General features: G+C 39.7%; 2 protein-coding genes across 3 annotated transcripts in view; both read left to right on the forward strand.

Annotated features, from left to right (window-relative positions):
* LOC122779140 (beta-1,3-glucosyltransferase-like) overlaps positions 1-9,815 on the forward strand; it is a 41,127-nt gene extending 31,312 nt beyond the window's left edge. The window contains exon 14 of the mRNA XM_044041243.1: positions 9,609-9,815. Within this exon, the coding sequence (XP_043897178.1) occupies positions 9,609-9,638 (30 nt within the window). The 3' untranslated portion in view covers positions 9,639-9,815. The remainder of the gene's footprint in view (positions 1-9,608) is intronic.
* Positions 9,816-10,387: 572 nt separating this feature from the next.
* The window catches only part of LOC122780196 (relaxin receptor 2-like), a 34,756-nt gene continuing 18,142 nt past the window's right edge, over positions 10,388-27,001 (forward strand). For both annotated transcript variants that reach the window (XM_044043048.1, XM_044043049.1), the window contains exons 1-4: positions 10,388-10,634; positions 17,208-17,354; positions 22,418-22,501; positions 23,273-23,378. In XM_044043048.1, coding sequence (XP_043898983.1) covers positions 10,550-10,634; positions 17,208-17,354; positions 22,418-22,501; positions 23,273-23,378 — 422 coding nt within the window. In that variant the 5' untranslated portion in view covers positions 10,388-10,549. The remainder of the gene's footprint in view (positions 10,635-17,207; positions 17,355-22,417; positions 22,502-23,272; positions 23,379-27,001) is intronic.

Here is a 27,001-nt window from a genome sequence, read left to right on the forward strand (position 1 = left end):
TTCTGCCATTCTGTTTTTTATTGTTTTATTATTTAACTTAAGCCATTTTGGCTGTGTTGAATGAATACAGCTGAAATTAGCCAGAGGATATTCATTTTTGGTCAACTTTAGAACGGTCATCAAAATCAATGTTGCTGCCAATCATCATAATAATTCAAAAAAAATGTTAATGTATAATATTTTTACTGCAGTTTTTGGGAAGGTGCAATTTTTTTTGCCACTTTAGGAACAAATTAGTAAATTTTTTAAATGAACATGAACAATCAATGTATAAGATTATAGCAATTAAAACTCATGTACATGTAGTCCCTATGCAGGTTGATGGAATAAAACAAATATACACAAGTACACAGAATAAAGAAGAAGATGTAAATACTACAATAATAGCAGAGAAGGAAAAACAGTTGTGTTCCAGTTAAGGAAGACAGAGGAAGGAAGTTAAGGAAGAGTCTAAAACATGTGATAGAGCAGGAAAAACCAGAAAGTGAGGAGCCTTTGTCCTTATTTTGAGATTTATAAAGTGCTCATTGTCCAACTGTCACAACAAACACTTATAATCAGTTCCGATATATAACAAAATAAAGAATGTTACATGTAACTCAACCTGTAAATAGACTTTTTGTGTAAAATCACCTTTTATGTTCATCTTTGCACTGATTTAAATGTATGTATCAAGATTAACAACAAACTAAAGAATCCAAAGAATTCTTTTTTGGGCGAGGTCAATCACTCAGTGTAGGTGACTCTTTCTTGCTGCATCAGCAGCATAATATTTCTCTTTCCTCTCACCTTGGAGACCGATTAAAAGGTGACTAACAACCTGATGGAACAGCTATTCAAGAACCACAATTTTCACATTGTAAAAACTTTCTATTTTAGCTTCAAAGACACTGAAACAAGATGTTTTCACTTCTACACAAACAAAAATACGTTGTTTTGTTTGTTATGTTTGTTTTTATGTCTGTTGGCTCCAGGGAAAAGACCACTGGGCTGGACTGGCCTGGGTGAGCTGCTGTGAAAAACGTTCAGATTTTATTGTCGCTCTGAGGGATTTACGCCGTGTCCCTCTTTATCCATAATACTCTCCCTGGGGAAAATCATTTAACACTGACCATAAAACACTTCTATCTGTTTTGGACAGAAAGCCTTTAAATTGGAACACTGCCACACTCAGAGATGAGATAAGAGACTCGCGACAATGAACCCACAATATTGCACCTGATCAGTCACAGACTCACACTGTCGACCTGTCAGGCTCCTGTTATTTTCTCTGGTCTTTTCTTGATCTCATTATGTGTGAAAGCTGTTATCCTTGGCTGTTTGTCAGGTTTGTCTCCTTTGTTCATTTATGCAGTCAAGATTTAGTTGCAGGAAAACCCATAAAACTGGTCTTCAAAAACCCTGCCTGATTAAAATGGGCTAAAAACACACATTTATTGGTGGATTAAGTTTGCCAAATGTAGTATGACGTCAGGTGTTTGGGCAGAAGACATTTGTTTATACTTTGCTGATTTTTTTGTTCTCTTGACCACTTTCTGTGTGGCCAACATGTAGCTCACGCTACAAACCTCTCAGAGAAGGAGGGAGAGGAGCAGCTGTTGTTGTGTTTGCCTGGTCAGCCAGTAAGGGTCAGCCAAGTGGATGAAGAATCTAAGTATAAATGTATGAACCATAGCGGTGAGCTGATTGTCACTGGAATGGGACCCAGCGTGGTCTTCAGCTGCTTTAAGATCCATCGTGTTATATGTGTCAGATGGTTATTTGAGTTACTGTTCCTTATATAATTTCAAACCAGTCCGCTCATTTTTGTGAGAGAAAATTCTAATCTCTGGCCAACTTTAAGTTTAATTACTCACATATTCTTATAACGAGACCTGATGGTCAATATAAACAGCCGTAACTTACGATAAGCCTTTCAAGGTCCCTTATAGGGAGGCATCTGGACCGGATACTGGACAAAGCTTGCGTTTTGAAGCAGAAGTTTATACAAATGATGAAAAATGCCATTTTTTGGCATGGAAAGGCTACTGTAGACCTTTAGTTATCAGGTATTTGGATACATAGTTTTTTTGCATAGTTCTGTGTGCCTAACCCGAACCCTAGCTGATACCAAGGTGCTCATGCTCTCTGTAACGATAAAGATAAAGATTTCTCACATCGTACAGTGAAATTGGGGCAGAGCTGTCGTTTCAGCAGACAAGCATACATACACACTTTCACTCATGCATTCATTCTACACAATAGTATTAGAAAGAGTAGAATCCAAAAATATAGATGCACACAAAATACTATGTATGAAAATAGTGCAACTAAGAGTAGAAAAGTAGTACTGTAGTTAAAATATTTAAGGAGAACAAATACTGTTTTAGTTCACAGTAGCAGCAGAGGATATTGCTATTTTGAAAATTCATCTGTCTGGTGATTTTCATCTGATCTCTGGAATCAGAAAGGCATTTTTGTCCAATAAAACTGGATAACAGAATAACAGGATGTTTTTTTCTTTTTCTAACCATCTTCTGTCATGATGGATGTGCAGGAACATCCTTGTAGATCAGCAGTTTGAGAAATACTCAGACCAGACCATCGACCACCAGGCCACATTTTACATACCTTAAATGATCTTTCTTCCTCATTTTGATGCTCGATTTGAACAGGTCACCTTAGACTATACTTAACTTAAACTACACACTGTCTCTTAATTCAATACGATGACACAGAAAGAAGGCAATCTCTTCATCTGAGGGAACTTTAATTGTCTTCCACCGCACACAGCGAACACAATAATTAGTTCTATGTATGTGTTGTATCCTGTGAAACTGTGTCATTTCACAGCAGCAGAAACTGACTCTGTGTCTTCTGGTTGAGTAAATGAACGTTAAGAACTGAGAGGAGCTGAGTGACCTCCAGAGTTCAGCAGCAGTGCTTCCAGCTGTGACAACAAACACCCTCAGCAACAGTTTACCACGGTCAGAACTCGAAGAGCTGAATTTTCAGTTCAACTACAAGTAGACAAGTGGTCAATTGCAAGTCAGTTATCTTCATTTTGTGTAGTTATTTCTGTCACGATGAGCTTTCTCCTGCTTTGACTCATCTGTTGAGGATGTGAAGAGGGGAAGAGAGTCAGAGTTGTGGATGTGAATTCCAGACATGGTGCTGAGGTAGGCAGAGGACACGGTGAGGTGGATGGAAGAGGTGGAGGAGGTTGGAGAGATTCAGAGGGGCGAGGTTGTGGGAGGTAATTCGGAAATTAACCAGAGTCAGTGGAGTTGTTGTAGGATGGGGGTGATGCAGATGAATTCTGACCCAGTTGAAGTTAGTTTAGTTATCAGGTATTTTATTATCATACAGAACGATGCTCAAGTTGCTCATTCTCTCTATGATATGGCTACTTTGAAAGTCCCTCTGCTGCTATGAGAAAAGTTAAAAATTGAGGTGATGAGAAACTGTTGGTTCACTTTACCCAATTTACAGCATCTTTAATGAAGCAGAGGAGCAGAAAGTAATGTGAAATTTCATTCCCTTCACTCTAATCTCCACCAGTGGAAATAGCTTTTGGCAGCTTAAATGGCAGTGAAACCTTGGGGTAAAATGACAAAATATTAATTACTTCCTGACCGACATATAAAATCAGTAGTGTGTGTGTGTGTGAGAGAGAGAGACACCACCTTTAAAATCTGGGGTTTAATTCTCTAAGATGTTTGGAAGAAGTGGACATGGGAGAATTATTACTATTTGAAGGAGGTTACACCAAAGGAGGTCACACCCAATATTGATACTGCACATTTATTTTTCACTTGCTCATTTTATCTCTGAGCACATGATAGGGCCCACATTCACTCACAACCACTTCTTTAGAAGTGTGTTAACACAAATAGCGCATCAGCCAATCACAATGTTTTTTTTTTAATGTATTCATTCATTAATTTATTTATTCCCGAGGGCCAAACTGAAGAGAACAAAGAACTTTTCTAGAATAAAGTCATGATATTACAAGAATAAAGTCATGATATTACAAGAATAAAGTTGTGATATTATTGCAAGAATAAAGTTGTGATATTACGAGAATAAACTTGTACTATTACGTGAATAACGTTGTAATATTATTATGAGAATAAAGTTGTAATATTGCTGATGTGCCAGAAGATTACAACTTTTTATTCTCCTAATATTATGATTTATTCTGGAAAGATTAAAACAAAATGTCTTCAGTTTGGCCTTAAACCTCCGTTGTAAATTTCGACACGTATGAAATTCTTTTTAACCAGCATTCCTTCAATTGTTAAAATAACATTTTCGATGAATTCATCTAGTGCAGCGCTCCATTGCCAAAGCGGTGATGACATAAATTGATAATGAATTGAATTCATTTGCATGTCCATTATCGGGACAAAAGAACTTGACCTGTCCAGATTTGAAGACGACTCATTTCCCATCGATGAGAAAAGAACAAGACAAAGGACGAAAGGCGGCCGTTCCGCTGAATCCCGATAATGAATGATGAATAAAAGATCAGTTTTCCGCTCATCACAGTTAAAAAATGCTGATCAATGCAAATGTCCCTCAAAAACAAAATTAAATGCTTTCCTCTTTCAGCCGCTGACAAACTCCTCATGAATAAACATCAGTCAACATGTTTATTCCTCTCATCTTTAACTACATGATTATACACCTTTGAGTGTAGTGAACCAGTCCACGTGTGTAGGTGTGTGTGTGTGTGTGTGTGCGTGCCGCCAAGTGTTATCCAGTGCAGCTGGCAGGGGTTCGGTCCCTGCCTAAAGGTTACTTCTCTGTTTTCACTCTATGCTAATTTGCAAAGTGGCAGCCAAAGAGTTGTGTTGTTTCTCCTTTTTCTTTCTTTTCAGTGCTTCACAGACACTTCAGCGTTCATTCGTGCAGTTTTCTGTCAGGCTGCAGAAGGTCGACACATTATTTCCAACTGGATATAATGAAATGTTTGATAGTGAGCCGTGGGGGCAGCCACTATTTGAGATAAAGTTAAAGTAGCAGCAGTATTATGGTCTTATATTTAGATAAGATTCATGATATTGTAACACGGAAATAAAAACTCAAGCAGCACAAGTTCAAGTTCAACTTAAATACTTAACCCTTTAGCACATAATTCTCAAAATGTCTGCTTATTTTAATCAAAAAAAGGACAAAAAATGTCCTGTACAGTAAGTAACTGTAAGTGTTTTTGCCCATTTTTCCAGCATAACTTCCAATATCTGGCAGTTACTGCATATTAAAATACTGTTTTAACCATTTAAAATGAAGAAAAAGAAAAAGTTTGACTTAGAAAAGTTGATTGTGCATGTTAAAGTAGGATTGTGAACAGTATAAATCATATTTACAATCAAATGTTTTTGATCCTTTGTCTCAATGTGCAAAAACGGCACTGATTCTCTGGCTTCCTGCAACAATGCGAGTGAAATAACCGTAATAACCACATGTTGCTTTAATGTGCAACTTCTCAGCTTTCAGAAACTGTTGGAATTTATCCAATAGCACAAACTGTCGTGATTTCATTGCTTTTTATTGTTTATTTATTTCAATCTTAATCTTTAATATCTCTGTCCCTGTTGTGTCTTCATGCACTTGGAATTGTACGTGAATTTAATATGTAAATATGTAAAAAATGATGTGATGACGATGAAGAGTACGTGAAAGTGAATGGGTGAATGTGACGCGACGTCATCTGTGTTGTTAGACTTGTCCGACTTGATTGAGAAAAATGCAGGGAAGTGCGGGTTCATGACACACTGATGGATTAAAAATCCTGAAACGTTTACGCAGCTGTGCTCTGATGACTCCGCCCACGTTTAGGACTATATAGTAATGGAAAACCATATCAAACCGTGCAGAATCAAGCGGTGCCGAGGCAAGGCGTGCAGAGACTGTGTAGTGGAAAAGTGCCAATAGAAAGTGCAAATCTCCAGCCCACCGGGACATTCACTTTTCTCAAATCTGGCCTTTCTGAAGAAGTTAGTATAAAAGCTTATGCTGCACCTCCTCCAATGAGATTGTAATTTAACTGAGTCCACAGAGGATGTTTTGTTTCTCACCACACATTTAGAATATGTCGTTATACATTTATTCTCCCTCCTGTCCTGCAGTATCCACTCTCTGCCCATCTGCTCATCACTTCTGTGTCTCTCTTATTAGCTCCATTTCATTTTCATTTAAACAAACTACTCCAGCTGCAGCTTTCAGCCCTCGCGTGCTCTCTCTCTGTCTCTCTCGTGTGTTCCGAGCTCCCGTTCTCTGTCGTTGACTTTTTACCGACCACAGCTTGATAAAAAACATACAGTTTAACACGTGCCGTATAACTATTCCAGTCAGGAGGGATTGGTGCATGGGTGTACGAAAAACAAAATGTACCCAATCCCTTCACACCCACAAGAGGCTGCTTTTTAGGTGTCGGTGAGATTTAACACATCATGAACGTGGCAGAAATGGTCTTTAAAATGCCGCAAATGTTTCTGTTTATATCCAGGTGGTAAGGTTTGTTGTTGTGGCTCAAACTTCATCTCGATCCACATCAGTTTGCTTATAGAGCAAACAGATCCACGGAGGATGCCATAGCCATAGCTCTCCACACTGCGCTGAGCCACCTGGAACACCAGGGGAGCTATGTGAGGCTACTCTTCATCGATTACAGCTCAGCCTTCAACACAATCATCCCGGACATTCTGGTCAGTAAACTTGTGGATTTAGGCCTCCACCCACACACCTGTTCATGGATAAAAGACTTCCTCACGAACCGTCCACAGACTGTTAAACTTGGTAACCACATCTCCTCCACCCGCACACTCAGCACCGGCTCTCCACAGGGGTGTGTGCTGAGCCCACTACTGTACTCCCTCTACACCCATGACTGTAGCCCAACCCACCTTGGTAACACCATCGTCAAGTTTGCAGACGACACCACTGTGGTTGGACTAATCTCAGGGGGAGATGAGTCTGCTTACAGGGATGAGATCCTAAAGTTGACAACGTGGTGTTCAGCGAACAACCTGGCACTGAATGCCACAAAGACAAAGGAAATCGTCATCGACTTCAGGAGGCACCGCGCAGACCCAGCTCCCCTCTACATCAACGGTGTCTGTGTAGAGAGGGTCCAGACCTTCAAGTTCCTGGGCACCGTCATCTCGGCTGACCTCTCCTGGACCCCGAACATCACGGAGATCACCAAGAAGGCCCAACAACGCCTGCACTTCCTGAGAGTGCTCAGGAAAAACAACCTGGATGAGAAGCTGCTGGTGAACTTCTACCGCTCTTCCATAGAGAGCCTGCTGCTGTACTGCATCACAGTGTGGTACGCCAGCTGCACTGAAGCAGACAGGAAGGGTCTTCAGAGAGTCATCAACGCAGCACAGAGGATCATCGGCTGCACTCTCCCCTCCCTAAAGGACATTTACCACTCTCGCTGCCTGAACAGAGCGAGGAACATTGTTAAGGACAGTTCCCACCCCGGCTTTCATCTGTTCAACATGCTGCCCTCTGGCAGACGCTACAGGTGTGTCCGAGCTCGGACAAATAGACTTAAGGACAGCTTCTTCCCCAGAGCCATAACCACACTGAACATGGACATGCACTGACCATCCTACCTCTACCACATACTCTCACACATTCTGGCATGTGCAATACTCTACATTTCATGCTGAAATGCTTATTTATTTAATAATTTACTCCACACTATGCAATACTTATATACTGTGCACTACTTATATTGTATATACAGATTTTTATCCTGCTTAAATTACATTCCAACTGTGCAATATCTGTATTTTTAAATGGTACCCTGCTAAAATCACTTTCATACTGTGTAAATGTTTATATTTCTATTTTTATATACTGCAAAATTACATTTCACTCTGTGATATTTATATTCTATATGCTGCTAAAATCATATCTCACACTGTGATATTTACATTTCTATATTTCATATACTGTTAAAAAAAAAAAAAATACACTTCATACTGTGGAAATAGTCTTATTTATTATTTTTTATACCCTGCTATGGGTCACGTCTCATAGAAATGCACTTTTTATATTTAAACCCTGCTACAGATCTGCTATTTCATATTGTGCAATAAGAATTTGATGGCTGTATATCCTTTTAATGTAGTACGCTGCAACTGAAAACCCACCTCACGTTAACTAGGGTCACTTTTTCTTTTTAATGTCCTTGACCCATACACTGGTTGTTGTTGTTGTTGTTGTTATTGTTCTTCGTTGTTAGCTGTATGCACTTTCAAGGTGAAGTCAAGTAAATCTCGTTGAACAACTTGTATAATGACAATAAAGGCATTCTATTCTATTCTATTCTATCTCCAAATTAAATTGTGCTGGGCACAGTGAAGTTAAAATTAATCATCTGGAAAACTTTCTTTTCCCTACAAAAACGCTTTCACAGCTCGGTGATGAATGTGGACGTGCACTGTGTGATGCATCGGTGTGAACTTTGCTTTGTCTCCACTGTAATGTGACCTGTGTTTAAATCCATCTGCGTTTCTGAGAATAAGAACCCGATTTATGATATGGTTCTGTTTTGTATTTAACCCTTAGTATAGAAGAACACAGAGCATTTCGGCTGCGAACACACACTATGAACACACACACCCACAGGATGATGTTGAATTAATGGGAACGTCTGAATAAATATGACTCTTTATTAAGTGTAATGTGTTTTTAACATCTCCCATTTACTCTCATAATTGAAGTGGTGGAGGCGGGAGTGCAGGCGGGAAATCCATCCCACAATTGGACGGCGACATCAAACCACCAAGATGTGGGAGCAAACCCAACATTATCGACTAACTGTCAATTATTACACACTCTCTTATTTCATGTACTGTATTTATTGAGTGGTTTAGTGAAACAGGGAGAGCGGACTTTGATAAACATTGTGTCAGGAAACATGATTTAGACACAATGTTCACATTCATTATTAAGACTGGATCCCACTTGCTGCGTCCTAACAGAACCATTTTATTGTTTTAAGCTAAACAAATCAATATTATGAGGAACTAAAATGGCCTCAAAGGTGTTTTGACCTTTGCACATGTATGTAGGTTATGCATGTTCATCTTTGATTACATAACTTCCCACAGTGTAAACCCAACAGGGAGTCTGTGACATTTTCAATTTCTTTGCCCTTTTTACGGTGATTGCACCTACACACTTGCCTCCTGTGACCCACATGCGGAGGATGGATAAAGCGTTGGAAACTGTGTGATAAAGTTACTCCGGGTCTTTAGACTTTTTTGTTTTCTTCCTTTCTGTGAATGTCAAGTTCTTGCCATGAAAGAGGAAGACATTGTTGATGTTGAAGCGCGCACACACCACAGATCTTCACAGATGTAACCTCAGTTCTAATCAAGACTGAATTCCTTGCTTTTATTAGTGTCTTCTTTGTTATCCGTGCTGGTTCGTACATTATTATCGCTCTACAAAAACAAAGTAACAGCATGTGATTTTAAACCATAAGCCATTCTAATTATCGTTTCCCCTTTATCTAAATGAGGTCAATCTTTTCATTACATTAAACATAATTGATTAAAAAATAGAATAATAATAATTTCCTTCTTTCAACAATCCTTTATTAGATTTGGCCACTGCCAAACATCTCATCCTGAGGGAGAAGAACCTTTGAAGAGCGATGGACGACATGGTTTGAGACCCAGAAATGAAAAGACTTTTTTTTTTGTTCCAATTCAATAAAATGTTTTAATCTTGGTCTATTTTTTTCCACATGCGACTGAAGATGGAGACATTAAAGACGACATAGACCGGAAGCTCCAATTAACGCTGGAGCTTAATTTTGCAGCGACTAGTAGGTTTTTAATCATGAAAACAAGTTAATATATGTAAGTAGCATACTAACATATACGTGTGATACAAGCATTCGATGTCACCTTTAATGACTCTCTTACAAAGTTTTGGCCTTGAGATCTAATGCACTGTACCATTGAATCCTCTGTAAAACAAACATGTTTTTTACATGTTATGGTGTTGTTTCTATTCATGTTAAAGGAGCAGATCAGGGTTTTTTGAAGTGTGGTTGTAGATATTAATACGCCAACTTCACTTCTTTAAACCTACCTTTGAGCTGGACTCTCACTCTCATACAAACAGACATTATTGATGTTCGCGCTCCCTGTGTGTGCGCGCTTCTTCTGTCACACTCTGTCTGGCGCAAAAGGACCGAGCCTCTCTGCAGACATGCCGCAGAAATCATGTGCGAAAAGACCAAAGCGTGGATGAAAGTAAAGAACGGAGGGGAGGACGCTCAGTGTGTGTGATTGGTGGACTGGTGTGTTTGTGCGCGCGCGCGCGTGTGAGAGAGAGAGAGAGAGAGAGAAAGAGAGAGAGAGTGCGGCTCGGTCTTGACTCACCGGCTCGGTGAACAAAGCCGCTGCTGCTTCAGCTCGTGCAGCCGCTGCCTGTGGACTGTTTTGTCGACTGTTTTGTCTGGTTGTGTTTTTTGTTAAAGAACGGAAACTCTCATCATCCTGGATCTGTTGGAGGCTGAAAACACGGGAGCGACATGAGAGCGGGCGAACTTCTGATCATCAGAATGGACCTAACTGTCATTATGTTGCTCATCCACCTGACCCACAGCGAGACTCGAGGTAAAGTCACGGACGAGACAGTGAAAAAAATCGTGAAAGCCAACAACTCAGTGCAATAATATGTTACCAAAATTTAATATAATGCATTTATGTTTCTATCTCAACGTCATGGTCAGCATGTTTGGATAGATTACCAAATTGGGACATTTTGCTTCCAGTTCCACACATAACAACAACAAAGTAACAATTACTTTTATGTAATACTTTTTTTTTTTAAGACATCTAATAGACACGTGGACAGGAAGCTATTATGTCAACAGTCCCACAAACTTGGACTAGGACAGAGGTCAATTATTCAGCAGCTGCAGAGGAATAAAATAGACCCTCCGGAGTTTAAATGTGTGTTGAATTTAAGTTGAGCTTGAGCTGTTGAGCTGATTCAACTCTGGGTCTAAACTAGTGCAGAACTTATTCAAACATTTATTTGAAACAGTTTGTTGTAAATATTGCAATTCTTTTTAATGAAGGGACGGAACAGGTGCTGTTTCACTCCCAGCAACTGTTGTTTAATTTACAGCTAATTCACACACACACCTTCTCAACCAGGTGAAAGGACTCTTTGAGGAATTCCTGTGAAATGAGCTGTGATTGGTGGCACTTGTTTTGGTGCTGCCTGCAGGAGAAGCTTCATCAGTGTGACAGAAGGCCCTGTCTTGTTATTTTTAATGAATTTTCTGAAGGGGATGAAAAAAATATTGAGAAAAATGAGCACTCACAGAGTGAAAACATGAATATTTGGGCCAAAACGCTGTATCTTCATCAGACAAAGTGCCTTCAAACGTCTTCGTTCAATATAGGCAGCATTTTAATACTATTGTGGTTGGTTAATATGTAAAACATTGCATAGTCTATAATAACCTGTGAGCTAAAGATGTTAAAGTATTGAAAAGTATGTATTGAAGTACAGTTTATGTTTTGGGGGTTTGGTTCCCAGTCACATCACAAGCCCAATTCATTTCCTCAGGGTCAGACATGGTTTAATGCTGAACGAACATGATTTAGCTCTTCACAACAAGTCCACTCTTCTCTGCTCTGTCAAGGTGACAGAGTGAAAACCTGGGAGGAATGTTTTTTGGAACTTTAATCCAGTTAATCAACGTCAGTCACGGTGCAAAACGAGTCACAAAGACTGAGACCTTTTTCTGTTAATGAGTGAGTGAGGGGACGCCGCCAGAAAATGATTATCTCAGCCTCTTTTTCTCCCCAAATCACATATCTGGAATGTTTAATTCCCACCAGATTATGACTGTTTGCACATGTCCATGTGTGCAATCAAGGGGTTGACACCGGGACATTGAAACAAAGGACAGGATTTAAATGTTGAATGGTAAATAGTCTGTATTTATTAGGGCTGTCAAGTTTAACGCGTTAATTGTTGTGATTAATTATTAATACAGCTGAGCTTAACGCGATACATGGAGAGAGGATATGCTGGCAGCTGCCCAACGACTTCCATTTGGAGCTCTCTCTCTCTGTCTCTCTATCACTTTATCAAGTGAATTTATGTGAATGTCTGAGTTTGTAAGGATGCTCTCGGGTGAATTTTGTTGTTGTGATTTTAACACGTCCATGTGTCATCCATCCAGACATTAGTGCTGATGCAAAGACCGTCATCTGCTTCCAAATCCACAAATTACATACTCTTTATCTAATAGAGTCATTTTAAGCTAATACTTGTCTTGCATTAGGATTTAAATGATGGACGCCTGGAAAAAAGCATAGATAAACTGAGAGAAGAATGTCCTCCTCTAACGAAAGACAGAGACTCGCCCTATGGAAAACTCTGGTGTGGCATTGTTGCTGTGTGCAGGGCGTAGCCGGAAAGAGCAGCCGATCATTTGATCAACATTTCTGAATTGAATTGATTTATCCACACCTTGATGAGCAAGACACCTACAGTACCTCTGTTTGTAGCTGTTTATTTAAACCAGCTCAACCAGCTTTATCCAGGACTCTGCTGCCAAGAGAGTAGATGGAGTGCACACATCCTTGTGATCTGTTAGCTTTCTCGCGATCCATCGTCCGTCAATGACTTTTACAGAACTTTATGTTTTAAGTTTGACTTGCACGGAATACGCTGACGAATGGACGAATGGATTCATTGGCAGAATGATTCTTTTGATTCATTACGCTCACAGTTACGGAGCCCCAGACAAAAAACTGTGATAGGTCAAACGCGGAATTGCAAGAGATGATAATTGGCGAGAGGCATTTAAACAGAATATTAAGAGCCAGGTTACTTTACAGGTAGCAACGTAACCCCACCCTCTGCCTCCCGGGATAACTAACCTTGGCACGACACTCATTCCCAACCTAAAATAAAACCCAATCACACTCTCTCTGTCCATCCCCGAAGCTTCAGCCCTACTCGCTCGCTTTACTTGTTCAGCTCTCCAGGTAATTTATGTGAATGTTATTCATATTATTCATTGTATGCGCACATTAGACCTATTTTGAGGGAACAAATTAGTATTTCATGGCCAAAATCAGAGTTTTTGTCTGGGGCTCCGTAAATAGTTGCTCATAGCTGCTTGAAAGTTTGTGAAATCCCTCAAGTAGTTTAGATTATTCTGCTGTTTTAACATCGCTTTTATGTCAATTCCATGTAGTTGTTTTAAGGGAACTGTACAAGAGTACGTGCAAAAGCAAGTGAACCACAGCTACATTTGGTAATGTAAAGTAGGTAAAAAGTGGAACACACATGTGGGTGCTCAAGTAATCGCTGAAGTCGACCAATCAGATTAGGCATCTTATTGGGAATGGTTTTGAGCCGCACTGATTAAAAGAGAGAGGACACCAAACCAAACCTCTATTGTAAAGGGTAAAGCACACAGATCAACAACGCCGAGAGGACAGGAGACATCCGAGGACACCCTGTGAGGAAGGTGGTGACAGCCCATCAGTCGGGGGGGAAGCTGCAAGGAGACAAAAGATTCCGGCTCCAACCGTCCACTATAAGATAAATCATTTACAAATGGAGGGCGTGCAGCCATCCAGCCATCAAAAATTTCACCAAGAAGCACCAGAAAAATAATAAATCCACACTCTCCATTGAAACCCTCTCTGGCAGCATCTGGGATAAATGTACGTGCATCTACAATCAGGGGAAAAATGACTAGACATGGCTTTCTGAGGTCTTTCTCTGGAAGTCCATTCTCTGGCGCCATGTTTGAAGAAATGCTAACACTGCATATCAAGAAAAGAAGCTCCTCCCGACAGTGAGATATGGTGGTGGAAATGTGCAGGTCTGGGCCTGGGTCTGTTTTTTGGCCCGTCTTTCGACTCCACATTACCCAGGGAACCATGAAGTCACAGGCCTATTAACAAATTCTTGACCAGCAATTGTGGCCATCAGTCGGGGAGTTGAAGTTCAGACAGAAATGGATGACGCAACAAGACAACGACTCATGAAGTGTTAAGAGAAAGAAGCGTCGCACTCTGGATTAGGCCGGGCAAAAACTGGACCTCATATCTTCAGAGGAAGCAGATGTGAGACACTGGTCTGTGGTTACAGAAGACGTTTGCTGGAAGTAATGGCTGCAAAATGAGGTAAAGAAATTACTTTTGTTGAATTAATAATGAAAATCCATCTCTTTTTTTCTGTGTGTCTCTGATTTGGAAGTTCTGCTTTACAAATTGAGATTTGCATGTTCATTTCATCAGGTTATTTTAAGACAACAATGACAAATGGCAGAGTTCACAAACTTTCAAGCAGCGTCATAGTTTAATCATCGTTCTGTTCTTGACTGTTCTGTGTTCTATGCCGATTTATTTTATAAAAAAATTCTCATACTGTCATTACATTGCCAAAAAAAAACTTTTATTCATTTGCAATGGGACAGATTTAACAAAGCAAGCTATGGTATGAAGTAATACACCACATCCATGTACTCTTGGACAACAAAGTGTGGTTCCAGCAGCGTAACATCCGCACTTATGAAGAGTTTTGGATACAAAATAGTTTTTTGACTCCTGAATTCGTTCAAGCGATGGGCAACGATCTGGAGTTGGAAAAGGTAGTGCTCACTTCAGACTTCAGTGTGTCCAGAAATGTGGGCGCCTGTGGAGAAGTCTCTCATGTTACTCACTGGAAAAAGGAGGAAAAAAAAACATTTATAGAGGAACAAATTAGGTGTTTAGCTCATATTAATAACATTTCTTTTCTGTCATGCCATGAAATAAGAGCAATATTGAAAATGTGTCACAATATGATTTTAGATCATGTTTTTTTTTCATGGTGTTGGCATATTGTACAGAGGTGGAGGTAACAGAGGCGGACGGGATGTCAGTTTGCATTTCGTCTTGGCTTCAGCCTGTGTGCGTGTGTGTGTGTGTGTGTACAAGCTCTTTAGGACCTTTTTTTGGCATAAACACCGACCTTGCCAGGACCAGAGACCATGAAATCCAATTAAGCAGATCCTACTTTCTGAGAAAATGTGTATCAGCTATTTACGACCAGGAAGAGTCGGCCTGATTCAAACAGCCTGTTCCGTCGTCGCTCTCGCTCTTTGTCGTAATTAATCTGTTTCTTTGCTCGGTAAGAACGAGACAAAATGAACCTAAAAGTTTTGCTACAGAGCTTGAGAAAACCCATTGATTTATTTTCAGCAGGCTGCAGAAAGGGCCTGCATCATCCACAGGAACGAAAGTGGATGTGGGAGGAGGTTAAACCTGTGCATGTGATTAAAAAAACAAAACACCTACACTAAAAGGAACATATTAGTAGGTGCACTTTTATCATTTACACAGGCGGCAAAAGAGAGAGAGCTGCAAGCTGTTTTTGTCTTCTCTGTCTCTTTGGACAGTTCAGTCTATTATTGTAGAAAATGCAGTTTTGAATTCAGTCGACGTGTGTTTGTGTCAGTCTCTCTTCTTGCCGTACCTCACGAGCTCCGCCCTTATCAGTGCCGTGTGCTTTGTCAGCATGATGAACACCTGCTGACACTGTTCATAATACAGCACATGCAGTCCCACTCGTTTATCCCTGTGCTGCATTTGTTCTCCGTCAAATTCAGTTTGGGAATTAAACTTTTTTAAGGTCTCGGCTCTATGATGCTGTACTGTCGGTAAATTCCAGTTCAGTTCAGTCAACCTGAACATCAGCATCTCAGTGCAGAAGCACCGTCTCATCACTCAAACATTCACTGTCCTCTCTCCGTGCCTCGACAGGGAATGATATTTTCTGGTCCAGTTTTGACTGTTTGATCTTGGTCGCCTTTTAATCGCGTTTACTGTGCTTTACCGTCCGTTCCTGCTGTAACTCTCTCTTTAAAATGTAAATGCACAGGTGAACCAAACAAGATGACAGGACGACTCCCATGATCCACACGTTATCTTTTGTTACATTTGTGTGCGTTCACTCGCGTCACAAGCAACGCAAATTCCAAAAGTCTTTTTTACTTTTCCCTGTTGTTTAGTTCCGAATAGTCTAGTTGGTATTTCCGGATTTGCTTTGGCCATGTGGTGCAAATGAATAGTTGCAAACTCAATAAAATCTGTAAAAATATCTTTTAACATTTCACATGACGGTGTGGTTATTTCTGTGTGTGGGGGTGGGGGGGAATTTGTTTTTTATTTGCTCTCACATTCTGGAGACACATAAAAAGAAACATTATCATCATAATCACATAATTGGAGAACATTTTTATCATAATCCATAAAATAATTCAAATAAAAATATCAACCTGTTTTCTTGTTTCCAACCGTGTTGTAATTATACTAAAAATACTAAATTATTACTGTTGAATTAAGCAAAAAAAAAAAAAAGACTAAAAGAACTAGAGTAACTAAGTAACTAAGAGTATGTTTTCATGCCCAAACTTTGGGCAAACTCAAAACAAAAGGACTGTGAAATAAATGCACTTTTACACACGTCAACTGTAGGACAATTTAAAAAGTTCCCAAGATACTCAAACGTGCAGAGATACATATTTCCAGTCACTTATGATGATTTACAGTACTCTGTTTTCTAATTGTAATTCTATGTCTTTTTGTGTTCACTTTACCTCCTTTTCTGGTGTGAAAGAAGGTCTTTGTGTGGTGGTTTTAGCTGATTTTATTGCTGCCTTGTGTCTTTTTTGTTCCTTTGTCTTTCTTTGGACCATTTTGAATATCTTTGTAATCATTTTAAAATGTCGCCTCATGATCAAAATGTTGGATCACCGGTTGCACAAAGTAAAGTCAAATAAAAGGTGAAGTAGAATGAATTCACTACCAGGTTTTCATGAGGAAGAAAAGGTTATTTTTCTCTGACTTCTTTTAACTTTTTAATTGGTCTGTTTCAATTTATCTTAAGCTTGTGTGTATTTGATTTATTGAGTGTTAGAGAGGCACAAATACAATGTATTATTATTAATATTATTGATGAAATTGTCAATGAAATAAATTGACAGTTAAATGCTCGCCCAATTACAACCACTTGTTTTATTATATCACCAAGATTTCAAGCAGACAATTTGACTTATATTTTTGGACTAAAAATCACACTTTTTTCCTCAAAATTAGAAGAGAACTGGGTTTATTATTATAATCTCACTCTTTTTTTTTTTTTTGTTCCCTCCATGTCTTCTCCAGCACTGGTGGCCAGCAGCAGACCAGAAGTAGAGGCCAGGTGCCCGTTGGGTCAGTTCCCATGTGGGAATTTGAGTGAGTGTCTCCCCCAGGCTCTGCAGTGCAATGGACACAAAGACTGTCCTAATGGAGCAGATGAGCGGCGCTGTGGTAAGTGTCTGTATGTGTGTATTTATAGAAAAGTGGCAGTAAATTGCTCGGTGATCAGGAAAGCAACTCTGATCACTATCAATGTTTCTCGCCCTCTCCACCACTCTTTCCTCTTGCGTTTGTGCTGTCGGAAAAAATTCCAACGGTTTCTGAAAGCTGAGAAGATTGCACATCGTAGCAATTACGGTAATTTCACTTGCACTCTTTCAGGAAGCCTAAAAATCAGCGTCTTTGTCGCCAGAGAGGAGAGAGATGGAAGAACACCTGTACATAGTTTCCATTTTAGGCCTGTTTTTGCACACTGAGACAAATATTATTGTAAATATGTACTATACTGTTCAAATTTCAGTTTAAACACAATCTGTTGTTTGCATACAACTGCAGTGTTTTTCCTCATTTTAAATAGTTAAACCCGTATTTTAACATGTAGTAAATTGTAAATAACTGCCAGATAGTGGAAGTTATATGTGCAAATCATACTTGGCAATAAAGCTCTTCTGATTCTGATCTGATTCGGTTATTCTGGAAAAAATGGGAAAAAGGCACTCAGTTACAGGACATTCTCTGTTCCTTTGATGGTTAAATTAAGCAAAAAAAAAATCCTGTCGAGGGTCAGGTGTTTAAGGGTAATTTAATCTAATCTTATCTTGAAGTGACCACAAAAAAGTAATAGATCGATTTAAGAAATGTCGCCTGGCAGTTGATATTATAATGACATTTAGGCAAAAAAAAAGTATAGAATCATCTTCATTAGTAGTGATCATCTTAACTGGGGTCCTAAAGTTTTTTATCATATTAGACCAGAAGAAGAGAAGAGTGTTTCACTTTTATATTAATTACATAATGTGCTTGTTTACAGCAAGAAACTGGGCAGATGCTCAAAAATATAAAAGCACAGACTTCCCAAGTCATTTGGCATGAAGGTGTAATTGCTGCTATACTGGGGCCAGTAAAGCGTTGGCTATTGTTTGGAGTTTAACCTTCGTCAAAGACAAAAGCCATGAAGTGAATCTCACTCACAGCTCACTATTTTTTCCCTGAAAGTTTTCTTCAGTCGCTCTGCACTTTGTTCCTATTTTTCTCATTTCTCATTTGTACATGTCTTTATTTGTAACTTGTCTTGTTTTAATTCCTGTTTTTTTTTCGTCTATGGTAATTGTTTGCCCTGACGTGTTTCACCTGTGTTTAATAATCCCTGCCTCCCGCATGTCTTTCGTCTCGGTGCTCCTCACTCACTCTCTCTCTCTCTCTAGTTTGGTCCGTAAAATGTCGATGAGTGTTTCTCAAACCTGTCAAAATAGTCGGCAATTCATTTAGTAATCGATTAATTGAGTAATTGTGCTAAACCTTTGGATTAGATCATCCTCCGTAGGCGTAAACAAATCCAAAAAACACGAGAATCGGAACAGCCACTATAATAACAAACAATTCAGACTCGAGTGAGGTCAAGATTAGTTCTGTCAGTTAAACGTGTTATTAACGGCGTCAACACAAACCCATTTTAACGGCGTCATTTTTTTAATCGCGAGATTCAAGTTCTTTTTTGCCTAGCAAACTTTGTAGTTTTTTTTCACATGCATGTAGACACAGGGCGATACTGACAGAAAAGATTGACTTTTCTACACGTATGTTTTTAAAGAAAGGGTGTCCGTTTGCAGATTTAGTCGAGTGAGAGGAGAAAGGGAAAGGTTTCAGATTTTCACTCAGCTCAATATTCCGTAGTCGATCCGAAATGTCAAGTCACCCAAAAGCAAACGACAAGGCAAATCATTATATGTCGGCTTCAATCACTTTGAAGAGTCAACGATTTTTTTTGTTTTTTTTCACGATGAAAGATGTCATTAAATGACTGAAGCCTCCATGTTTGGCAAGTTAAAGCAGGCACAGCAACATTTTTTTCAGAGGAAATGCAGCGGAGCGCGGCCTCGCTCACTCTCCTGAAACCTTTAAGGATCTTTCGGAAAAACTCACCTCACTTTTCTGCTGTCTTCGAGTAAATTAGGAGGAAACTGGGCACGGAAACAGATAAACACTGACTGCTTCATTAGCTGCAGAAATGTGCAAACGTTGAATATTAACTGTGTCGATACCTTGTCTCCTCAAATCTATTTTCCCACTTAACTAGAACTGCATTCCCAATTAGCTGTTGTTTTGTTTGGAACCCGTTTTCTGGAACAAATAATTGAATTCAGGCTACTTGTAACTACTGTGTGTCTACAGACCAGTGTTGTGGCATAAATTATAGCGCATCAGGTGTCTTTAAACACATCGTGTTTCTGCTGCTCATAACGAGACTCAATCCTTTTCATACATCCACTGCTTTCAAACGGTATCGTGAATGACGATGTTGTAGTCGACGTTCGGCAGAATCAGATAAAGTATTGCAGTTTCTCCAAACAAAAATTTCCCGCAGTGTCCAGATCACGAAAGAAAACGGGGCACAAATTGGTTTCAGTCTGGCTGCGCTCGCGGCTTCATGCCGGTTACCAGAAATCCATCATCAATCCATCTGTGCTTTATTACTTCTCCTCTTCGCCTTCGCTCTTCGTCGTCCTCCTCATCATCAGGTAGCCTGCCCTCAGCGCCGTGTCCACCGCTGTGCTGTGCTGTGCAGCAGTGCCATAATAAGAGGGAAAAAACCTCACCTAACCGTGAGCACCAGCACATTTATTTTAATCTCTTCTTTCATCCATGTTCTCGTAGCTGGAGGCTGAATTTACAGGAATGTAGTTATCATGACTTGTGTTTGTTTGTTTATCATAGCATCTGTACTGACAAAAGGAAAGGGGTCATCATTCGTTGACTCGCAGAGAGAAATTCCAGACTCACAGGCAGAGTTTATCATAGTTTATCCGGCTCTGCAGCTGACAGCTGAAATGTGATGCACACAGTGCAAAACAGATGCCGGGCTCTCTCTTCTTCTCCTCGATCTGATTTCGTTTACTGATCAGATTTGACAGTTGACATTAACGTTTTTGCTTCTAAGAGCGATCGTCCTCTTGGATGACGACACGTAACAGAACAACAACAGAAAAGAAGATAAGACGGTACGTTTATTATTCCCCCAACACGCTAGATTCAGAGACAGTAGTTAACGCAGCACTCCCCTCCATTTGTTGTTTAATGTTTCACTCATTTCTGCTGCTTACTATTGAATTTGTCAAAATTTGGAAATACGTCACAGTTATAAAAGTTCACTTGGCCCACAGGATGTCCATATAAGGAGTTGTGTATTATTCCCATGTGTTCACACAGCCCTGTAAATAGATACCCGAGCTGAGTCACATGAACTGAAAAAACAAACTGATAATCTGAACACAGTCAGATGGATTAGTGCTGGTGATTATTACACCTGTGTTTAAAGTCCTTTGCTTTCATTTCCTTTGTGTTTATGAGCCGCAGCACAGTGAATACACAGATTCAGCCGTAGGCGTTGTGTAACGATCAGACTGCGGGGAATTTCAGGCTGAAGTTTGGGGTCGGAACTGTCATCGTCATCGTGAGATCCACAGTAATATTTAAAGCTCGTAATATTTAAAGCACGAGGTGCTACTTTTGGCTCTTCCACGAAGCAGCTGTGCCATCAAAGCTATTTCATTTTTTTTTAATGGGGAACCAACTTTTTAAAGATGAAGAACGATTGCATAATATAAACTGTGACAACAGGAAATCATCTGCATAATATAACTAAACCTGGATACATATTTGATAAATGAATCACAACTTCATTTTATACATTATTTTTTAATATATCTTTAGTAAAAGGCTGGAAAGATGCAGCAAATCCACCGACTGTGGGTCCCAACCAATAGTTTTAGATTTTTCATTAGTTTTAGTTTTAAGAGCAGGTTTGTTTTGAAAAATTGAAAAAACACAATAAAAGATTAAAGGTTTGATTCACTTAGATGAAGCAACTCCACCCAATTAACTACATAACAAATATTTCCTTTTAAATGGAAGTTTGTGGGAAAATTTAGCCAATACTTAAAATAGTTAAAGGTCTCAGTTGTTAGATTCAGGTCTTCTTCAGTAGCAAATGGTTCAGTTTTCTAAATTTTGCAGGAGGTGTAGACGATGTGATTGACAGCTGGTGTCATCCAATAAATCTCTGGTTGCAGGCGATGTCTGTGGACGTTCATATATATACTTTTATTTTGAAATTGTGTTCACCGTAGATGGGCTGGGCCATTAATATTTATTTTCATATCTACAGTATATGTGCATTGGATGTTTTTTACGCTCTGTAAAAGGGGCAAAACAAGCAGTAACCATAGCAACAATTGTTTGTGATGAACAGGGTGACGCAAACACATATTAGACTAACTACATCAAGCTCAGGCTGAGTTTGAACAGGAAAGCCTTGGAAGGAAGCGCTGCAGCGCGAGGCAGCCGCGAATGGTAGCTGACAGAAAGCTGCATTCACAACAGAATCAAGTCATTTCAGAGTTTGAACTGATGGTAATCTTTTTCACAGTCACTGTATAGCTGCTCCATTGTTGTTCCCAAATGCAGTGACTATAACAACGTGATCCGCCTCTTAGTGCTCTCCCCTGCGCTGTGCTGCAGTGCAGCATCTTTTGCTTCTAATCAAAAGTTTAAATACTCTGGGTCACAGTTCAGATTCCAGAGTTGTGATGATTAAACAAAACTCACTCCCTCTCTGTGCTGGTGGTGATCATTTACTCAGCCAGTGCTAATTATGGCAATGAATTTAACTGGCTGGTGCTAATTATAGCACTAATGATAACTGCCCTAATCCTGGTTCAACCGAGGATCTTTCTCTGTGGGTTTCCTCATGTGTATGTGGGTTTTCTCTGGGTACAAACGGTCCAAAAACATGCAGAGGTTAATTGGACACTCCAATTTGAGAGCGAGTGGTTGTTCGCCTCTATATTGGCTGTGGTGTTCACCCTATGTCGGCTGGAATCGGCTCCAGCGGCCGTGCGACCCTCGTGTGGAGAATGAAGTGGTCGACATAGAATGCATTAATCTTGCTCTGCTTGCAGTGGTCACTTTTCCACTGCGCTGCACACATAACGGCTGCTCCTTGTCCGTCTCTGCAGGGGACAACGTCGGATGGGCAGACCTGTTTGGACAAACACTACAGAATGCCAATCCTGTGGACCAGGACTTTCAGAAAGAGTGCCGTAAGTGTTGTCACTAAATATCTAAAATGTGTGTTTACTTCTACTCATGCATATTATTATATTATACTATACTTGGACTGTGTTTTGTGCTCTACTGTTTCTTACCATACATGTTCTACACAGTATTTTCCTGTTCTATGTTGTACTTTAAGCTTCTGATGCTTTACTACTGCATACTTTACTGTTGGGAGACACAAGGAGCTTCCTTCTATGAGTCAGTATATGGCTGTGAGTCAGAGCTCGACTGGGACTTACTTTTTCTTCAGATGCTAACGAGCATTGGGCAACAGTGAAGCAACTTTTTTTTTCAAAACTCTTCACACAGTCTGCATAACCCACGCGTATCTCAGATAAATAGTTCATCTCACCTCCGTTTTTTTGTTTGTTTCTCTGTGTGAGAGCGGTGAAAGTTCTCCTCCACATAGACTTGTGTTTTTCTGACTTGGAGACCGTGGAGAAAAACTGTAATGAATACAACGGACAGACAGACACTAATTCAATTCACATTTATTTGTATAGCGCCGACTCACAACACACATTAATCCAAAGCACTGCACAGAGACAACCTTATTGATAACAGTTCACACAATGAGCAAGCACTGGGCATCAGTGGAGAGAAGCAATCTCTGACAGAACCAAAGATGTGCGGACGTCTGCCTAGACAGGTTGGGGTGAAAAGAAAAATAGGGGACAAAGGAGAGGTGAGGTAGAGAGACCAGGAGCAGAAATACAAACAAATTACTGATTTACTGTGTGTGTGTTTGTGTGTAGTGTTGCAGGAGTATCCAGAGAGCTGTGATTGCATCCAGACAGATGTGGAGTGTGTGGAGGTCAACCTGCAGACTGTTCCACCCCTGTCTCCAAATGTGACCTGGCTGTAAGTGTGACTCTGTGTGAAATTATGCGTCTTTTGAAATGCTGTCTTTGTGTGAAGTCGTAATTTCTCTCCCGGGGCTTCTTTGGCTCCTCATTTGGCTTCAGGCTTTAAGGTTAGATTAGACGGGTACAGGCACGGGAACTGATAATAAAAGCCTTTCGTCTTTTCAGACGTTGAAATTATTGTCACAAAGGTCATGCTGAAATCACCCATGATGAGTTAATGCTTTTTTATTTTATTTTTTTTAAATAGGAAGAGCGGACAAAGCAGCCCTGCTGAGCTTAGAAAACTTAATTACAACAGTCATTCATCTTCTACTCTGCTTTGTCCTCCACATGAGCGTCACGGGGGACGCTTCTGTGAACAAATCTTTTTAATGAACTGATTCTAATGATTCAGTTACACCGAAAACAGCTGCTTTACAAGTCACTAGTTGGTGCGTTTGTGTGTCGCGTGTAAAACAAAGTCATGGCAGTGTCATGCAGCCGCGCTGTGATGAGTCCGCCCACTTGAGCAGGTACTGTAGTGTAATGGAAAACCAACCTCGTCGAGCCAAGATACTATGTAGTGGAAAAGCGTCCAATAGAGACAAACAACCACTCACTCTCATACTCACTTAGAATTTAGAGTTTGTATAATTTCAACAGTGTTTTTCTGTGGCCCGTTTTTAATGATGTCTTTGGCATTTTTGTGTGGATTACACAGTGAATCGTCAACAGGAAACAGGGGTGAAAGAGTAGATGTAATAAAGGTCAGTGAAGCTGGGCGTCAAACTGCTGGCCAGCTGCTCAAGGCGTATCAGCCATGTGGTAAATATCCAAACCAATCAGTCAGTGGGACGTCTGTTACACGCCATAGTCCAGTCTAAATCAACGTGTCTGTGTTAAATTGTCTTTGTAAATGGTTATGAATGAAAGTGTAGCCGCAACAAAGGATTACGTTTGAAGTGTGTGTGTGTGTGTGAACCAGCTGCGGAAATGGAAACCATAGAGACACCGGCAGAGAAATCCTCAGAGATCGCACAGTCCACAGAACACTGAGGCTAAAAATAGTCTTCAGTTTGGGTTTGGGTTGGTTTCATTTGGGTTTTTTTTTGTTACAATACAATTTAATTTACTTGTCCCACAAGAACAGAATATCATCGTATAATTCTGTGATTCTCCCGATAAAACAACACCATTGATTCCTCCATTGCCCCGAAAACCTGATAAGAGTAAATCTCTATAACAACCTGTTAATGCAGATTCATGCATTTCGTCTGGCTCAAAGTCAGTTTCATTCAGCATCACTTACTGACCCGTACAGTCTGTAATCCTGAGGGATTATACGGAGTGAAGCGAGGCAGGGGTCCGTCATAACATGACTCTCTGCGTATATTTCCTCTCAAAACAGCTCACAGTTAATCCCATCACACGGTGATCGCCGATCACAAGCTATTTATTGCTGGGATCTTTGAGGAAACTTTCGCCGACTTTGAGTTTTGTACTTTAAAGGTCGTTCATTCAACGTCTGAGACAACTTTCCCAGAATGAGGAAATAGTTAATGACACTGGCAGCCTTTTGTCCAGCCTTTGTTAAGATGTTGAAGTGCAGTTGAACAAAAAATAAAGAACGAAAAGCTTGTAACTACTCTCAAACAGTTGCTGCCTGCAGCCAGAAATCAGTGTTTAACGTCCATTAACTGCAGGACAAGACTCTTCTGTTTTCTCTGCAGTGTTGTTTTCACATTTGACTTAAAAATCCAATAACAAGCCGATCACCCACAGGCAGCTCACAGCAGAGGAGAGGTAAAATAAAAGTAAACAGATTATGGTTAGGGTTATAAGGGCCAGGATAGGACTGAGGTTAGGCTCAGTGGATGTTTACACTCTGATCTGAGCGTCTAAATGTGCCACCCGGTGTGTAAGGTGCAGTAACATCTGACTTTAATCAGGCTTTTGTTTAGTCTAGGGTTCTTGTTGTTTTATTCTTTTTATTGTCTTTTTATGTATTTTACTTGTACTTGTGGAACGTATATGTAAATGGAGTTATACTTTTTTATAGTTCACCCCTACACAGCACATTTGACCTCCACCACCTTTGCTGTGGTCTTGTGGTAAAAAAGAAATAAACTACTGTATGTATAGTGCAATAACATTTGTCTTAATCACCATTAATGACATCATCCACAATCACTGAAAAACAAAGACTAACTAACACTAATTGGCACATAGGAAAAACTTATGGCAGTTCACAAATGAATGGGTGATGTAACTTGTTAATATATAAAGTCACCATTCACTTTCATTTTCAGTAAAGTAGTTCTGAAGATCTGCTTCAGGTGCTTTGCTCTCAAGTCTGACAGCCGTGACATTAGGATTGAACCAGCCTGAGTTTGCATAAAGAAGCTTTGAAAAGAAACTTAAGAAACACTTCAGTCTTTTTTTGATTCATGACTAATACGACCTTTAATACTGAGAGAGTGAAGTCAGCTCAAGTAAATCATCTGCTTGAGTCCTTGAGGATGACGAGTGGTGACAGTGTTATTGTTGATTTGCAGTAGTATAAATCAGGCCAATACATTTTATTTTATTTAATTTCAACTCCCCGCGAGATGAAAATCCCTTTGTTTTAAAGCCTCCCTTCCTTTCAGTGTTGGGGTTGTTCGTCCATTTGTCTGCGTCTTTCTCAGAATGTAATATTTCAAAAAATCCTACCTTTTTTATTTTTTTTACTTAGACTTAACAATTCACTCATTCAATTTGGATCAGTCAACGTCCAGCCTCACTGTGACCTCAAGTTCACGTGTATCAGGAGCTCTTTTTGGCACAGAATATCCTCTTGGACTTCAGGGTGAGGCGACTGTAATTCCAGGTCTACTACCTCGTCTTTATTTATTATTTAATGCTTATTGTCTCACTTGTTTCAGGTCAGTCAGATCTTTGCAGCAGCGTCTGTTACTATAGAGACATTAGAGTACAAGCAGGTAACTGTGTCTGGGACTTAATGTCATGTAATTATCTCCTTTTTTAAATTTGGTGTTCAGTTGCTCACTGTTTTTGTCTCTTAATGCAGCGAGTGGGCACCTTCTGCACAAAGAGAGCTGCTGTTACATGTGGAAATGACTGTATGTGAGATTCTTAACTACCGGATCTGTGTAATTTCAAGTGTCGTTAAAACCAGAAGACTGTGTACGACAAGTATGACATGTGACGTCATGGAATATATGACAAGACGTGGCATTTTGGGATTAAAATCATTCAAATTCAAGTTGAAAATCTCAGGATTGTAATGTTTTTTAACCGTTTCCTTTTTGTATATCTTTAGTTTTGTTGTGTGAGCATTTGATTTGAGGAGATGGTGTCCATTGTCAGTCAAATTTAGACATTTGTTTGCCTTAAAATCTCTTATCTTTTGTAAGTATCTTGAATGAATGAATATACAGAATGACTTATTAACCCTTTGTCTCTACTATGCATCGCTAAAATATGCTTTACATTTTACTTCCAGTTGTTGTTTACCTAATGATTGTTGGTTGGTTAAATAATAATTTTACAAGGTCATTTTTAACAAAGATTTACATGAATTGTAACATCATTTTGTGTGTGTGAGTATGCTTTTATGCACAGATGTGTTCCCGTGTG

Source organism: Solea senegalensis, linkage group LG13, assembly GCF_019176455.1.
Source record: "Solea senegalensis isolate Sse05_10M linkage group LG13, IFAPA_SoseM_1, whole genome shotgun sequence".
Classification (NCBI taxonomy): Eukaryota; Metazoa; Chordata; class Actinopteri; order Pleuronectiformes; family Soleidae; genus Solea; species Solea senegalensis.